At 46.3% G+C, this 16,195-nt stretch overlaps 3 protein-coding genes across 14 annotated transcripts in view; 2 read left to right on the top strand and 1 right to left on the bottom strand.

Annotated features, from left to right (window-relative positions):
- The first annotated feature begins 277 nt into the window (after nucleotides 1-277).
- Nucleotides 278-6,081, top strand: Slc10a4 (solute carrier family 10 member 4). The gene is made up of 3 exons (XM_085836192.1): nucleotides 278-931; nucleotides 1,643-1,853; nucleotides 4,977-6,081. The coding sequence occupies exons 1-3, from the start codon at nucleotides 342-344 to the stop codon at nucleotides 5,487-5,489; spliced, it is 1,314 nt and encodes a 437-aa protein (XP_085692318.1). The 5' UTR covers nucleotides 278-341; the 3' UTR covers nucleotides 5,490-6,081.
- Nucleotides 6,082-6,623: 542 nt separating this feature from the next.
- Zar1 (zygote arrest 1) lies at nucleotides 6,624-10,367 on the top strand. Its single transcript, XM_085836193.1, is given in 7 exon segments — nucleotides 6,624-6,804; nucleotides 6,807-7,052; nucleotides 7,055-7,392; nucleotides 9,087-9,179; nucleotides 9,258-9,332; nucleotides 10,228-10,249; nucleotides 10,252-10,367. Coding segments are annotated over 7 exon segments (1,071 nt in total).
- Nucleotides 10,368-13,225: 2,858 nt separating this feature from the next.
- The window catches only part of Fryl (FRY like transcription coactivator), a 233,378-nt gene continuing 230,408 nt past the window's right edge, over nucleotides 13,226-16,195 (bottom strand). For all 12 annotated transcript variants that reach the window (XM_029477617.2, XM_029477615.2, XM_085836757.1 and 9 more), the window contains 2 exons: nucleotides 15,526-15,716; nucleotides 13,226-15,321 (listed from right to left, as the gene is read on the bottom strand). In XM_029477617.2, the coding sequence (XP_029333477.1) occupies nucleotides 15,063-15,321; nucleotides 15,526-15,716 (450 nt within the window). In that variant the 3' untranslated portion in view covers nucleotides 13,226-15,062. The remainder of the gene's footprint in view (nucleotides 15,322-15,525; nucleotides 15,717-16,195) is intronic.

Raw genomic sequence — 16,195 nt, forward strand, 5'->3', positions numbered from 1 at the left:
ATTTGATGGGTAGCCAGGCCTGGTTGGTCTTCTCCGCCCTCTTGGGCTTTGTTGGGCCTTTGTTCCGCCCCTGGCTGCACTGGTACAGAACCACTTAGCTGTGATTAAAAGGAGGGGGACCGAGCTGCAGGGCGGGGCCTGCGGTGCGGGCGGGCGGCGACAGGGCCGCGCGGCACTCAGTGCCAGCTGCGGGGCAGCATGCACACCGGAGCTACGACCGGTCCGCCGCACCGACGCCGCGGGGACGCTTGACCAGACAGACAGGTAAAAGGGACCACAGGACCGAGGGAGGAGGTGTGGCCAGGGACAGCCCCTGCAGACCGCGCCTCGGCGACAGCGCCATGGACGGCCTGGACAACACCACCCTGCTCCTTACCCCGTCCTCGCTGCTGCCTGACAACCTCACCCTGTCTCCCAACGCCAGCAGCCCGAGCGCCAGCACCCTCTCGCCTCTCGATGTCACCTCTAGTCCTGGTCCCGGGCTCAGCCTCGCTCCGAGTCCGAGCATCGGCTTTAGCCCCGAGGCGACCCCGACTCCAGAGCCCACGAGCAGCAGCCTCACGGTCGGCGTGGCTGGCCAGGGCTCCTCCGCTTTCCCCCGGCCCTGGATCCCCCACGAGCCCCCATTCTGGGACACGCCGCTCAACCACGGGCTGAACGTGTTTGTGGGTGCCGCCTTGTGCATCACCATGCTGGGTCTGGGCTGTACCGTGGACGTGAACCACTTCGGGGCGCACGTCCGGCGGCCCGTGGGCGCTCTGCTGGCTGCGCTCTGCCAGTTCGGCTTCTTGCCGCTGCTAGCCTTCTTGCTGGCCCTCATCTTCAAGCTGGATGAGGTGGCCGCGGTGGCCGTACTCCTATGTGGCTGCTGTCCTGGTGGAAATCTCTCCAATCTCATGTCCCTGCTGGTGGACGGCGACATGAACCTCAGGTATGGCCTCTTTCTCACCCCAACCCATAAAATTCACAGCAAGAGAGGGGTGTGTTGGAGTTCTTTGGGTGAAGCCCTGAGGAGGGATGGATGGGGTGGGGATGGGGATATGGAGGCTTGGCTTTGAAATCCTGGCGGACGTTTAAAGATTGTGTGTCAGTGGGGGAAGATCTAGACTAGAAACTAGCTGCTTAAAGGCCCTGGGATGTCACACACAGCCCCTCCCGGAGAGACAAGGTCTTAACTCATGTCTCCAGGAGGGCAAAGAGAAGGGAGAAGTCAGAAGCTAGGACTCGAAGGAAATGCAAAAAAACCAAATCAGGACTGTAGTCCCATAAGGAAAGTAATCTTGAGAGTGCAACATAATCGAGTTTCATCCAACAAGTCGCTTTGCCAGCTTCCGCGCTGCAGGCTATTTGGTAGGGTAGGGTTAAAAGAAAAAAGGTTTCTTTCCTTCGCATCCTCTCAGTTACCCAGTTTCCAGGCTTCAGGACGCCCAGGGCAGCTGTCCTGGGTCCTGCATCCTAGGTCATTGTCTTGCCTGGAATTCCTGTTTCTATTGAGACATGATAAAATAAATTCTCTGCAGACTTCAACCCGAAGGCTTGCAGTGTTACCACCTCCCTTCCGGGGGCTTTGTAACAGGTAAGGAAAGACATGGCTGACTCTGGCTTAAATCCCTTTCTGACTTCTGCTCATACCTTTTTGCAGCATCATCATGACCATTTCCTCCACACTCCTGGCCCTTGTGTTGATGCCCCTCTGCCTCTGGATCTACAGCCGTGCCTGGATCAATACCCCTCTGGTGCAATTACTCCCCCTAGGGGCAGTCACCCTGACTCTCTGCAGCACTCTCATCCCTATTGGGCTAGGCGTCTTCATTCGCTACAAATACAACCGGGTGGCTGACTACATCGTGAAGGTAGGCTCTTCCTAGAGTCTGGTCTCTGAAGACTGGCAGAAGTGCTAGAAGGTTTGGAAAGCAGGGAAGGATACAAAGGCCTTTCAGGGACATACTTAGATGTATACGGCAAGCCTAATGTCTGAAGTGGGAAATTCCTAGGGGAGTATCTCTACTTAAGTCACAGCTCAAGTTGGGAATAATGATGCAGGTGGTAATCCCGGTGCAGAAGGGCTGAGCCACCGAGGGTCTGGAGTTTGAAACCAGCCTGGACTACAAAGCAAGACCCTGTCTCAACTTCTACCTGGTAGGTGGTGAGACCTCTGAAAATGAACAATTAGTAACCACTCATGGGGGCACAGTGTGGTCAAATGGCAAACATTAGCAGGGTACAGAGCCACATGCTTGTAATCCAAGCACTTGGGAGGCAGAAGCAGGCAGATCACCGAGTTCAGGGCCAGTCTGGTCTGCATAGTGAGTTCCCGGACAGGAGCTACATAGTGAGACTATGTCTCAAAACAAACAAACAAAACCACAAAATGGCAAGAAATTCCCACAAATTGAATAGTACTAAAAATCAGAGCAGATTAAATAGAATTATTCAAAACATTTTATAATGCATTAAGTATGTTTTCAAGAGTGGAACTCTAATTCTGAGGAAACAAAACCTGAAATAGTATCCTTAAGTAGCTTACTTAAAAAATTCAAATTAGCAAGATAATGTTCTCAATATAATAGAACACACAGAATATTGGCCTTAAAGCACAAAATAAAGCCAGGTCCTGCATAGAGAAAATTATGCTGTCATTTCTAAACCTATGTATCTTTTTCCTTCCCTGTTGTATTATATTATATGTTTTTTAACTTAATGAAATGATAAGGGATCACTATTATTAGACAATATTTTTAGGGGTCTGGAGAGATAGTCTAGTGGTTAGGAGCACTGGCTGCTCTTTGGGAGGACCCAGGTACAATTCCCAGCACCCACATGTCAGCTCACAGCTGTCTGTAACTCCAGTTCTAGGGGATCATACACACACACACACACACACACACACACACACACAGAGAAAACACCAATGCACATAAAGTAAAATAAATAAATAAATAAATAAATATTTCTGACATTGATTTATTTTTAAAACAGATAGTTTTAGCAGCATGTACTTTCTAATAGTTGACCAGAGAATATTAATTTTACCTCTTCTGAAAAATTAAAACAGTGAAATCATAAGCAGAATGTTCATTTTGGGAAGTAAGATAACTAAAATGCATAGCTAAGGAAGTGCAAAGACAAGTCCCCTGAGGGTAAAAAGAAGAGCCACTTCAATATCAATCGTGGAAAATGACTTTAACAGTCACACTCTTCTTTTGTTTCGATTTACTTTTAATAACTTGTTTTCTACTTATACAGAGGCGCCAGATTTCCGTAGTAAGAGAAACAGAGTGTTCAGTTCTGCAGTATATATATATATATAGCAGTATAGTCACTATAGGATTTAATACACACATGCTTCTGCCGTATCATCCCCTTGGATGCTCCTGAGATGTGTTTAGTAAGGGCAGCCATTCAGCTTTGCTTTGCAAATCTGAAAGTGAGCATCCAATCTCACTGCTCTCCCAAACGACTTTTCTCATCTTTTGTTCCTTTCTCCTCCTCCTCTTTCTTTCTTTCTTTCTTTCTTTCTTTCTTTCTTTCTTTCTTTCTTTCTTTCTTTCTTTCTTTCTTTCTTTCTTTCTTTCTTTTTCTTTTTCTTTCTCTCTCTCTCTCTCTCTTTTTTTTTTTTTTTGGTTTTTCGAGACAGGGTTTGTCTGTGTAGCCCTGGCTGTCCTGGAACTCACTTTGTAGACCAGACTGGCCTCAAACTCAGAAATCTGCCTGCCTCTGCCTCCCTAGTGCTGGGATTAAAGGTGTGTGCCACCACTGCCCGGTTCTTCTTTTTTTTTTTTTTTAAACTTTTAAATCACTTAAAGGAACTTTGTAGCTAGCATCCTCAGAGTGAAGGAATTGGATTTCCTATCAGTGCCTTCAATGTGATACACTTTGGAAATTAATAAAAGTGTTGCTTTGTGATAGTTCTCTGCCAGTGGGCTTGTGTTTTTATATACCTTGGGAAGCTATTTCAGTATCTCCTCGAATAGAAATTTTGACCAGCCAAGGTCCATTTTAAATATCTTTAAAAGATCGCTAGGTGCATGTCAAACCCAGAGACTCCAGAAGATTTGCCTCTCTGCTCTGCTCCCTCAGAGAGGCAGGATTACTCTTCAGGGTCTTGGATCCCTGTTGCAGTCATACCCTATGGGAAAAGAGCAACTCACCTATCTTAAGGAGATTGGGAGAACTTAGATATTTGTGCATCCTCTTTCACTTGAATGAGAACAATGTACCAGATCGTCAACAGTGCACATTTGACCCGGCCAGTAGCAACATACCTAAAACTACCTCACTATTGTAAAACACCCTAAGAACCACAGGAAACTTACAGTTTTTCAGAGACAAATCAAGGAGCAGAGTTACGGAATTAAAAACAATTCATCATACCTTAGAATTTTCTCTAATCGAATGAGTTGATAATTGTTTCCATACTCTTAGCCATCTTTGGAGCTATCCTTTGAAAGTTAAAAATATCCTAGACTAAGTTAATTTTCATTGTAAATGTTAGCAGCCTTTGCTTTCTGGTGTGAAATAAGAACTAATTTCAAGTAGAAAGCACAGAGTTCAGGAGAGATGAAGACTATGTTGCCCAGGCTAGTCCTCAGACCATAACTGGGTTCTTGGGCTAAATTCTAGCTGCTCCATTGGAAATAAGCAAGACAGTGCATTAAACACACACAAAGAGTACTAAACGTTGTGTGCCCGAGGCCAAGAGGCTGAGGGACAGTCTGCCTAGTAACAGTAACTTCCCCTGATCTCTGCTTTATCATTCTGAAGACCTTTTCAGGAGTAGTCTGTCTGTCTGTCCTTCCATCCCAAGCAAGTGAAGAGCCCAGAGGAGCCACTGGATGTCAAGCTAGGTCTCCAAGCAGTTATGTCTAAAGAGCTTCAGGCTTTGTTTGTGAGGTTAGAATGGATGTAGCTTGTCCAGATGCCTCCTCAGTGATGTTGTTGCTGATAGGTTGCCCATGTGTTTCTTTTCTTATCAGGTTTCCCTGTGGTCTCTGCTTGTGACCCTGGTGGTTCTTTTCATAATGACTGGCACCATGCTGGGACCTGAACTGCTGGCAAGCATTCCCGCAACTGTTTATGTGGTTGCCATTTTTATGCCTCTGGCGGGCTACGCCTCGGGTTATGGTTTAGCTACCCTCTTCCACCTCCCGCCCAACTGCAAGAGGACTGTGTGTCTGGAAACAGGAAGTCAGAACGTGCAACTCTGCACTGCGATTCTCAAACTGGCCTTCCCGCCTCGCTTCATAGGTAGCATGTACATGTTCCCTCTGCTCTACGCCCTCTTCCAGTCTGCCGAGGCAGGGGTCTTCGTGTTGATCTACAAAATGTACGGAAGTGAGATACTGCACAAGCGAGAGGCCCTAGACGAAGACGAAGACACCGATATTTCTTATAAGAAACTGAAAGAAGAGGAAATGGCAGACACCTCCTATGGCACCGTGGGGACAGATGACTTAGTGATGATGGAGACCACCCAGACCGCCCTCTGACCGAGGAGATTCACGGGAGCTGAAACATCACTTCCTATTTGTGACCATTGGTAGCAAGTATGGTTCGCATCCAGGATAAAGATGGGTTGACATTTCCTGTAACAGATTTGCTCTTCCCACTGTAATGTTGTATCTCAGTATTATCCATGTGTTTTTCTAACTCAACAGAGTGTCCCAATATTGCTTACACCTGGATCAGCTAAATTGCCGCATCCTCTGCTTTAGTGTGCTGTTTGTTTGTTTTTTTGGTTTTCTTTTCGATTTTTGTTTATTTTGCCATTTCCATCAGCATCGCTACAGATAGGAAACGGGGTTGGAAATGTAGATGTCTGGTGTTTGTAAAACAGAACCATGGGTTTGCTCAACTTACAAACAACCAATTCTGTTCAGGGCGAGCCTGTATTGAGAAAAGTCCAAAACGGGTCAGTGAAACTACAAGATAGAATTGCATCGTCAAATCATTCTCAAGCCAGAGAAAATCGTATTAATGTGTGTGACTACTTGATCTAGTATCTATTGTTAATGGTCATCAACATTGTCCAGGGTTGAAAGGCATTTTTCCCCATATGTTTCCTGTATTTGTATAAACGCATCTCAGCTCCATTTATCGTCTGAAGGAATGATTTACTTAGGAAAATGCGTAGACCTCACCTCAGGGAGAGAAAATGGGCCCCTTTGTTCATCCGTGGGAAAGGGCTGTGGCTACAGGCTTTCCTTCCTGAAAGGCCTGTGGCTGGACACTGTCCCACTGCTCTGGGAGACTGGAGCTGTGATCTGAGACAACCTAAGAGGTTCAGAGCAGTCTCCTCTAACCTTGGTATTTTGCTCCCTAATCAGACAACGGCCTCCCTTGCCTTCCTCATGATAGACATCTGGAGCGACAGACATGGGGGCCCACCTGGCTCGGCTAATCCTGGTGATGATTCTGGGGTCGAATTCTCATCTCATCTAGTTCCCCTACAAATCGTTACTGTGGCTAGCAAGCTCTTTTTCTGCATCCACGAGGGGGGTCGCCTTTAACCAGTGTGGGGAAGGTTTCGCTCCGCATGGCAACAGCAGGTGGTAGGGCTTTTTCTACCGGTGCGCGGCCGGCCGCCTATTTCATTTGGCTTGGAGGGCAGCTGGGCTGCGCTGATGGCTGCCTGGGCGGGCGAGGCGCGGGACGCACCCATGTTCCCGGCGAGCACGTCCCACCGGTGCCCGCATCCTTATCCGCAGGTCGCCAAAGCTGTGGATAGCTGGAGGTTCAGAGCCAGGGGCTGCCGACCCGCGCCCCCCTCCTTCCTCCCCGGCTACAGACAGCTCATGGCCGCGGTGGCTTCGACAGCCACCAGTGGGCACAGCTCATGGCCCTGCTGTCGCGGATGGGTCCCCGGTCGGTCAGCAGCCGCGACGCTGCAGTGCAGGTGAACCCGCGCCGCGACGCCTCGGTGCAGTGTTCACTCGGGCGCCGCACGCTGCAGCCTGCAGGGTGCCGAGCCAGCCCCGACGCCCGGTCGGGTTCCGGCCAACCCCGTAGCCACGCCGGCGCCCGGAGATCCCCGCGATCCTGGCAGACCGTCGCCCCTGTCTGGGGGACAGGCAGACACCCACGAAGGGAGAGGGGAGCCCGGCATCCGTAGGGACCCGTGAACCAGAGCCGAGAGAAGTGGCCTTGAGGAAAGCGGTCCCCCAGCCGCGAAGCGAGGAGGGCGATGTCCAGGCTGAAGGGCAGGCCGGGTGGGAGCAGCAGCCACCACCACCGGAGGACCAGAACAGTGTGGTGGCGATGCAGTCTGAGCCTGGGAGTGAGGAGCTGTGTCCTGCTGCAGAGATGGCTCAGGTCCCGGGTGACTCGGCTGCCCGTCTAGGCCGGGCCTCCCGGCAAAGCACGGAGCAGGACAAGGAGCGCCTGCGTTTCCAGGTGAGGCCAGCCTGGCGGCCTGGACGCCTCCAGAATTGTAGGGCTCCTTCAGGGCTAAGCTGGTGGCTCTGGGTGATGCAGAACATAGAATTCTTCCATGCCATCAGTTTTTGTTTGTTTTAAACATGTTTGGTGTTTTGATTGCATGTTTTATCTGTACACTTCGTTGTAGTGGAGAGATGGGAGCAGAAGAGGGCGTCGGATCCCCTGGGACTGGCGTTTTACAGATGGTTGTGAGTCACCATGTGAGTTTTAGGATCGGAATTAGGGTCCTCTAGAAGAACAGGGTGTTGTTTCACAGCTGAGCCATCTCTCCAGCTCTTTGGCATATAAGATTTTGCAGCCGCTGCCTGTTAATACAATGGGAGGCGTTTACACAATAAAAACCAACCCATATGTGTCCCGACCCACTGGCAGCCTCTGCTCCTGGGGAATACCAGTGTAATTATTTAATTCTGATCACATAAACGCTACACATGAGGTCTCCGCGGTGAATGCACACAGTCTGGTTTGGACCAAACTTCAGACGGCTGAAGGAAGTGCACACAGGGCAGAAACATCATCTTGTGAACTTCATTGCGGGGAGAGTCGGTTTCCCAAGGCTCCTTTTCTTATTTCCTCTCTAGATGGATCTGTCATGGTTAACTTGCCGGCTTGTTCTCTACCTCCCTTCGTTTCTGAAGCTGTCAACTGAAGCTTCTTTCTCCCAAACTTGCCTGGCTTAAACAAACAAACAAACAAACAAACAAAAACAAACCACTCTCCCTATTCATCCAGAAGACCAGACGCTGCTAAGCTGTTGGATGGTCTTGAGTTGCTGCCTGTGCTAGCAAACAAGGAGGCACAAAGAGTATGGTCTTAAACCCCCACCAAAGAAATGGAGAGCCGTGAGCTCCTGAGCTGAGGAGAGGACTCTGAGACATTCCTTGTTTTCCAGTCATTTCAAGGCTGGTGTGTTTGAGGTTGGGGTGGCAGTGGAATGGGGTGTCAGAAAACATAGAAAAGCGCTTGGCGTTTGCCTTTCACAGCTGGGTGTGATCTCTGAGGCAGAAATCCCAAGTTTTCTGGCCTCTGGTGTTCGTTCACCTATAAAAAAAAAATTGCATTAAGAGTTCTTCCAAGCCCCTGCCACTCCTAAAGGCTTAGTTATAACAACTTGTTTCCAACTTGTTTGTCACTAAGTGGGAAGCTCAGGAAGTTTAAGAACCAGGTGCTAACACTATGTAGTTCATACCAAATGAGCTAGACTTGGGTAGGTAGCAGGACATTTTTGGAAACTTACCTAGCATCAAGGAGAATTTAATATTGGTTGAAGACATTGAAAGGTTTTAGAAGAGCCTTTCTCTTTCGGCGTAACAACGTTTTCATTTGTGAACGTCCTAATGCATCAGCCCACATAAAGGGCCTGAGGGAAGAATCCCAAGCGCTAAACCGCACTATGTGGCTTCTCCCTTGTCTGAGGGGGAAAACACACTTATCAGTCTGCTGGTATATGAACTATCTTGTTTGGCCTCAGTTTACATATTTGTTTGAGTGAGCTATTCATTCACCTGGTTAATTTAGAGGTTGACCCAAGTCTAACCTTACTTACTACCATGGTAATCTTAAAGTATCAAGTGGAATGTGGTCCCAGGTTCTGAAAATGAGGGTCACTCGGGCATCACTTGTTTAAAGTCTGGTACCCTGCTGTTCAGTTCTTAGAGCAGAAGTACGGTTACTATCACTGCAAGGACTGCAACATTTGGTGGCAGAGCACCTACGTGTGGTGTGTGCAGGGCACCAGTAAGGTAAGAGACACTGTGCAGCCCTCCTGTTCTGCTGTGCTGCCAGAGTGTCTGCTCCACAACTACACTTTCTTCTTGCAGGTGTACTTCAAACAGTTCTGCCGAGTGTGTGAGAGATCCTACAACCCTTACCGAGTGGAGGACATCACTTGTCAAGTAAATCAAACGTTTGCATTTTGGAGAAGGGGTTTGTTGCACGACTTTGAGTATATTCCCTGAAGGAGGTGAAGGTTCCCAGTAGCTTTAGGCTCTACCTTTTCCTTCCTCCTTCCTTTTCATTTTTGACTAGATTGGTGGTAGAGAGTCCCCTCCACTGTGAAATGGGGTGTGTTTACGCCCTTCTGCTCTTGCAAAACTTGATTGCATGGCCTCTCTTGAATCTGTTACCTCGTTAGCAGTAGAGAAGGCTTGCTTACCTGCCTCTTCCACTCGGCCTAAGGGAAAACATATTGCAAAACAGGGTGCCTTTCTGCTGGCTTGAGGTGGCACACTATTACCCCAATGCTACATAGGAAACACATTCCCAAGTTAGCGTATGAAACGCAAGAAATTGAGCTCTGGCTTTTCTTGAGAGTTTACAAAGGGAGTTTCCTGTAAGACCATCCTACACTGTCTAGCTCTATGCAGTTTACCCATAACCGTGGCTGCTAAGAGTTGGCTTGCTTAGTATTAATTTAGCACTGTGCCAAGGGACTTAGATAACCTTTAAATTGAAAAAAAATTGACATTTACCTGTTAAAATTAATGACAGAGATAAAGGACTTCCACATCTGTTTGAGAGTCCAGTGCACTTAAAGTTGGTGATTGGAGAATTAATTACCTTAGGGTGGGCCCTGAGAAACCAAGAATGGAAAGCCACTAAAGACTCCATCTAGAAAAGGGGACTGTAGGCACCTTTCTACAATAAGGGGCCTTAAACTTCCCTAAGCTTCCCTGCACTTGGCTCTCAGTGCCCAGCACAGAGGCTACTTGTTCTGTAATCTGTTTTGAAGCTCCAAGAATCGAGGGGAGACAGGGTTCACCCTTTGTACTTTTCACTCTGATTTTTCAGAGTTGTAAAAGAACTAGATGTGCCTGGCCAGACTTCGCCACGTGGACCCTAAACACCCCCATCGGCAAGACTTGTGTGGGAGATGCAAGGACAAACGCCTGTCCTGCGACAGCACCTTCAGCTTCAAATACATCATTTAGTGAGAGTCGAAAACATTTCTGCTAGATGGGTCTAATGGAGTGGACAAGTGAGCTTTCTCCCCTCATCACTTCTCCCTTTTCAAAATTCTTCATGAAAGACGGTGTACTTGGATATAAAGCCTGTGAGTAAAAGGTATTGCAAACAAGTTTGAGGCTTTATCCAATGCATGTGTCAGTTTGAGGGGTGCATTTGTGGAGAGTCAGTAACTTTGTTAACATTTGTTGATTAGAGTGAGTCAGGTTGACTTAGGGAAGTTACAGGCATTTCATTCAACTCTTAAGGTTTTTCTTTCTTTTTGTTTAATTTAATTTTATTTATAAATAAAATATGAGTACACTGTAGCTGTCTTCAGACACACCAAAAGAGGGCATCAGATCCCATTACAGATAGTTGTGAGCCACCACATCTTAAGGTTTTACAGACAAGAAGTTTACAGCTTCAGTCTGTAGGTCTGAAGTTCCTAAGAAAGATGTTATTAAAAAGGCCCAGCACACATTAAGTTGTGTTGTGCTTTTTAAAATTTAAATTAGCCCTAATTTAAAGGTCTCCTTGGGAACTTGGAGAGCCCACTGCAGCTGATGCTGGGCAGGCAGCCTCAGGTTCTTCTAATGGAGCAGGTGTTGGTTGTTGGTCTAACACAAGCATCACCGCTGGAGCTAGGTAAAAACCTTGTTCCCTTCCAGTTTTTCTAAACACTTTATTATAGTAGCAACCAACACCTGTCCACTAGGAAGTGAATGCTGGTCTGGCACCTTGGGCGCTAGCAAGTATTCGAAGAAACATGCTAAAATTCCAAAGTGGGCTTGATGGCTCTCTAGTGTCCTTGTGAGGAGGGGATGGGTCCACCTGGGCCCAGGTTCATCACTGCTCTGTCAAGCTGATGCATGAGCAGTGCTCCCAGCCTTTCAGTCTCCTCATTGGTGTGTCTAACAAGTATCTAAAAGATCAGCAAACAGTCAAGACTGAGGACTGACGTGATGGGGAAGCTCTTCTTGGCTAAAGGCCTCTATAAAGCATAGCTTCACCAAGGTCAAGTGAGCTGGAATTTGAGACAGTTGAGTTTGACAAAAAAGACCCATTTCATGCAGGGACAACATGTGCAAGGACCCTCTGGTAGAGAAAACCAGAGAGGCTAAATAACTGAGTTTGTGACAGTTGGTAAAACTGGCCATTGAGGTCTGGCCATGAGAAAGCACTAAAGGGGGTCTTACCTTTTCATATTTATTTTATGCATGCTTTTCCTGCATGTTATGTGTACAGCATGAATGCCTGGTGACCAATGAAGCAGGAAGAGGGCACTGCATACCCTGGGGTGGAAGTTGCAGTTGAAAGCCACCATGTGGGTGCTGGGAATGGAACCCCAAGTCCTCTACAAAGGCATGTTAACCGCCCTTGTAGTCTGTTAACTGCGGAGCCACCTCTCAAGCCCTCACTAAAACATTTGAAAGGTACACTGTGGATAGTGGACCATGAGGATAGATTGTCTTTTAAAGGAAAACACTCTGGGTGCCTGCTGACAGGTAAGGAGTTTTAGGGACTAAAGTGGTGCTGGTTAGAAGTGGGCATTAAGATCCCTGTGCTTAAAGGGGACAGGCTTCACATGTTCTCATGGGCTAGCTCTCACTTAGTTGGGACTAAGTCCAGGCAGAGATAAGGCAGTTGACTTGACCTGGGTGGGGCATGATGGACATACTATATGCTCAGTATTTGCCAAGTAGATGAACTAAAACACCTGCAAAGAGTCCTGGGACAACCCCACTGGGTGTTAAAGTGGGTGTGAAATCATTTGTTGAATTAATTTTCCCAGGGCAGCTAATATTACTTGGAAAGGATCAGTATGCCAGCACTGAATGCAGATACAAAGTGACTCAAGAAGTTTCCACCTTTGACACCAACATTCTAGCGCCATGGCCCGTCACACACTGTTTATAGGTGTGACCCAGAGCTTAGAGAGCATCAGACTCTCAGACTGAAAGGCTAGCAGGAGACACTTAATGCTATCTTTGCATGTTGTGAGAATTGTGTTTTATGTAATTAAAAAAAAATTATTTTATACATATGAGTACACTGCAGCTGTCTTCAGATACACCAGAAGTGGGCATCAGATCCCATTACAGATGGTTGTGAGCCACCATGTGGTTGCTGGGAGTTGAACTCAGGACCTCTGGAAGAACAGTCAGTGCTCTTACCACTGAGCCATCTCTCCAGCCTGTATGTAATTCTTACACTTTTCAAACTGTGGACTACTTTAAAAACTAGGGGGAAGAGAAAAGCCACTCACACTATTGGCTCTCTCCTGCTGTGTGGGTGATGTTTCTCTGACAGAGCAGGTCACTTCTATGTTCTGGCACTGCTCTTCCCTAAGATGTTCCTTAGCCATGCGTCAAGCCAAGGTTGGCTGAGGATAACAGCCCTAACCTTGGAATCACTAAACATGGACACAGCTCCAAACCCTGCGATTGTATTCTGGCTTCCCAAAGAGCAGCACCAGGGAATTGCCTGATCTCTCAACTTCCCAACTATTTAAAATGATGAGTTCCATGAAGAGGATTATATGTGGCAAGCACTAGGTTCTTGCAGAATGAAGAAGCAGATTAGACAAACTTTGGAGTCAGTGTAGGTGTGCCAAGGAAGATCCTAATGGGGCTGGTTTTGTTTTGTTGTTTTGCAGATGTAGTCTTCCTCCCCCGCAACCCCCATCAGTACCATATGAATTGTTTAAAATCTTTGGGTAGTCAATTTAACTTTCCCCCTGCCTTTTTAAAGTGAAATTATACGTGAGAACTATACAGGTAACAAGATGTCATCTATAGTCATCTTTATTTTTTGTTTTCTTCTTAAAATACCACACAAACCAACAGCTACAATGCTTTTTTATTTTTAACAAAAAGGATGTGAGGGGGATGGGAAGTGTGGTGTCTCTCCGGACACCATCCCTGTGCCGGCCCCCCCAGCCCAAGAGTTATTAATAATTTAAAGGACACCATTTACAGTACCAGAACACCATTAAAATAATTTTTTTTATCTGGGTCAAAAAAATACAGTGATTATGAATGTGCTGTGACCAGTTATAGAGTTTTACAGGAAACATAACTACGGTCAGCAGTCCAACGGCGTGCACAGTGGCCTTGATTAATGCACTTGAGCATAATTACATTTCTGTCAGGGGCCACGCCCCCAGGGAAAGGCAAAGCTAAGCAATTCATTTCTACATTCCAAACTCTGGAGCCACAGAGCCCAGTTTGCAAACAAAAGTCACAGTGGAAAAGAGATGCATATAAAAAAATACAAGGTGTTCCTTTCAAATCAGAGGAGTTGGGAGGCTACATTCATTTCCTTTACAAAATTCTATTAAAAAAAAAAAAAAAAGACAGGATCCAGTTTGTTATGCTACAGACGGAGACAGTGGAGAAGGATATTGCGTGTTTTGGGAGTCGGTCTTCAGGCTTCCTGTCTGTATTCTCCCCCATATCCCCAAGGTTCCTTTAGCCTGAAACAAGTTTGAGTCCTGCATAAACAAGTTCATTTGCATCTCTTCTCTTGAAGTCCGCAGCCCTTCAGGGCCCACAGAACACACACTCCATCAGTGACCACAACTTTTCCTTTAGCTTTGTACAAGTTCTCTGATGTAACAGCGTGTGGTGCGAACGTACGAGAAAATACAGGTTTTTGTCTAGGCGGTGTCTATAGTAGTTACTGAGTGAAATAAGTTAACTTGTGTAATGAGAGGCGCCGGCGGGCAGCGTCCATCTTTATTTTACAATTTAAAGTCTCTGCAGGCATCTGCTTTGGTGAGTTATCCACATCTACACAAGCGCTGATCAGAGAGCTGAGCAGCAGAGTCCACTAACGTTAACAGATATATTACTTCTTTCTTCTTGAGACACTGGGGAAAACCCAGCTTTAAAATATTATTAAAGTGTTCTAACATATACACACTATGAAGAGTTATATCTAATAAAATAAAATTTCTTCAAAAATAATCTTGCAGTGCTCTTTTAGGCATGCTCTGAGAAGCTGTCACCAGACATCCACACCTTGAAAATAGGACTGTCACACACGCACACACACTCCAACTCACACACACATAATTCCTTATACAGACCAAAAAAACAAAAAACAAAAAACCCAAACACCCCAAACCCTTATCCCGTAAGTCGGAAAAAAACCAAAAAACCCCAGACCCAATGGTTTTTGCAAATAAGTCTGTGTTATATGTCTGACTGGGTGGTCAAGTTGATCATTAAGTGTCAACTCTGTGTTGATGGCGGCTGGAAATCCAAGTGGCTCTGCAGGCACAGGTCTTCAGCTAAAAGGAGTTGGCCCCATCCCAGCCTCACTTCACCCTGCCCTGCAACGTCTTAGGGCCATTATTGCAAACATCCTTGGAATTTCTTCCTTTCTCCAGAGTAATGTAGTTTGTACGTGTCGCTTTTAGCCCTTATTCTTATTCACATAGGTTAATAACAATAAAAAAAAAATTCCTTCTTCATACAGTTACTGTGGAGGTCTCGGCAGCAGTTAAGCAGTTAGATATTTTTCTTCAGTTTTGTTTTTGACAGTTTGAAGTTAGTAGACTACAGTTAAAAGTGCTGCCCCCAAAGTTATCAATGAAGCACAAGGGTTCCTAAAAGGTGCTTGGCTAACAGTCTTGATCATCTTCAGCTTACTCCCTCTTGAGGGTTGCAAGTCACTCAAAATCCAGTGCTCGCCATATTTCCAACCGATTTGGCCTGCGCTAGGAGTGGATATGACTGCACTGTGCGGAGAGACTCTCTGATCTCCAGGTTAAGTTCCATCAGTTTGCAGTTAGCATCTGACATGTCCAGGTTTGAGCCGATGACCGCGAAGCTTCCTGTCTGGCCTAGTGTCTGGTGATGGAAATAGATGTGTAAGAGAGTCTGCACAGGGTCGTCGTCACAGCTGCCGAAGATGTCATTGGGCCAGAGGGTTCTGGAGAGAACACAGAATGTTAAAGTTCTGAGATGTGTGTCATTACTACGTATGCTACATTTTAGGTTAAAACCTACGAACAGAACTACCCAGTGAATAAATGGTGCCTGTTTATTATTTGAGTAAGCATGCTACATACATATGAGCCACATGTGATGTGTAAGAGCATCACATATGGTGCTGTGACATCTCTTCCTGGCTTACCTGAAAGCTTTGACTTGTGCCACAGCTGATACAAATTCCTTGTTCTTCAAGGTTTCGATCAGAGAGTGAATGGCAGTTTCTATCGTGGTCTGGGCCGCTTTGGAGATATCAATTTCTTCATTTTCTGAAGCGGCCTCAGCTTCCTTAAGGATGCCTTCCAGCTGGGCAAGTTCTTCTGACATGTTGATGACCTGAAACAGGTAAGTCTCTAAAGATCTATTTCTGTGGTCAGCGACAAAGGGGCACCCAATCAGTTGCAGGGGATATAGCTGATGGTAGGAACACTCTTCTGTCAGGAATATAGACTAGCCACCAAATAAAGCACGTAAACAAAACAAAGAGGCAAAGTCACTTCTGATGGAGCCTAGGCTACTATGAACTTGAGAACGTCCTGAGCACCTGGTGTTACAGTACATATATATTTGTACTGTATACACAGAGGTGTATATGTGTGTGTGTGTGTGTATATATATATATGTATACATACACACACATACATCAGGTTTAGATATTCTAGATAAATTGGGTTGCAATAATGTTTATACTACATCTTGAAAGATTATAATTGCTTTTAGACAGGAGAGAAAAGTCTATTTTAGAAGGTTGTTTACCAAGGGTATTTTATAGAAGTGTGTGTGTGTGTGTATTTGTTTTACTACAATGACCGGAC

This window comes from Mus caroli, unplaced genomic scaffold, assembly GCF_978045245.1.
Source record: "Mus caroli unplaced genomic scaffold, Mus_caroli_1 scaffold_4, whole genome shotgun sequence".
Classification (NCBI taxonomy): domain Eukaryota; kingdom Metazoa; phylum Chordata; class Mammalia; order Rodentia; family Muridae; genus Mus; species Mus caroli.

Bases quoted from the DNA above. Each gene is read 5' to 3' on its own strand.
- Slc10a4 (XM_085836192.1), top strand. From the start codon at position 342: ATGGACGGCCTGGACAACACCACCCTGCTCCTTACCCCGTCCTCGCTG. The intron at 932-1,642 runs GTATGGCCTCTT...ACCTTTTTGCAG, and splicing joins GACGGCGACATGAACCTCAG to CATCATCATGACCATTTCCT. The intron at 1,854-4,976 runs GTAGGCTCTTCC...TTTTCTTATCAG, and splicing joins TGGCTGACTACATCGTGAAG to GTTTCCCTGTGGTCTCTGCT.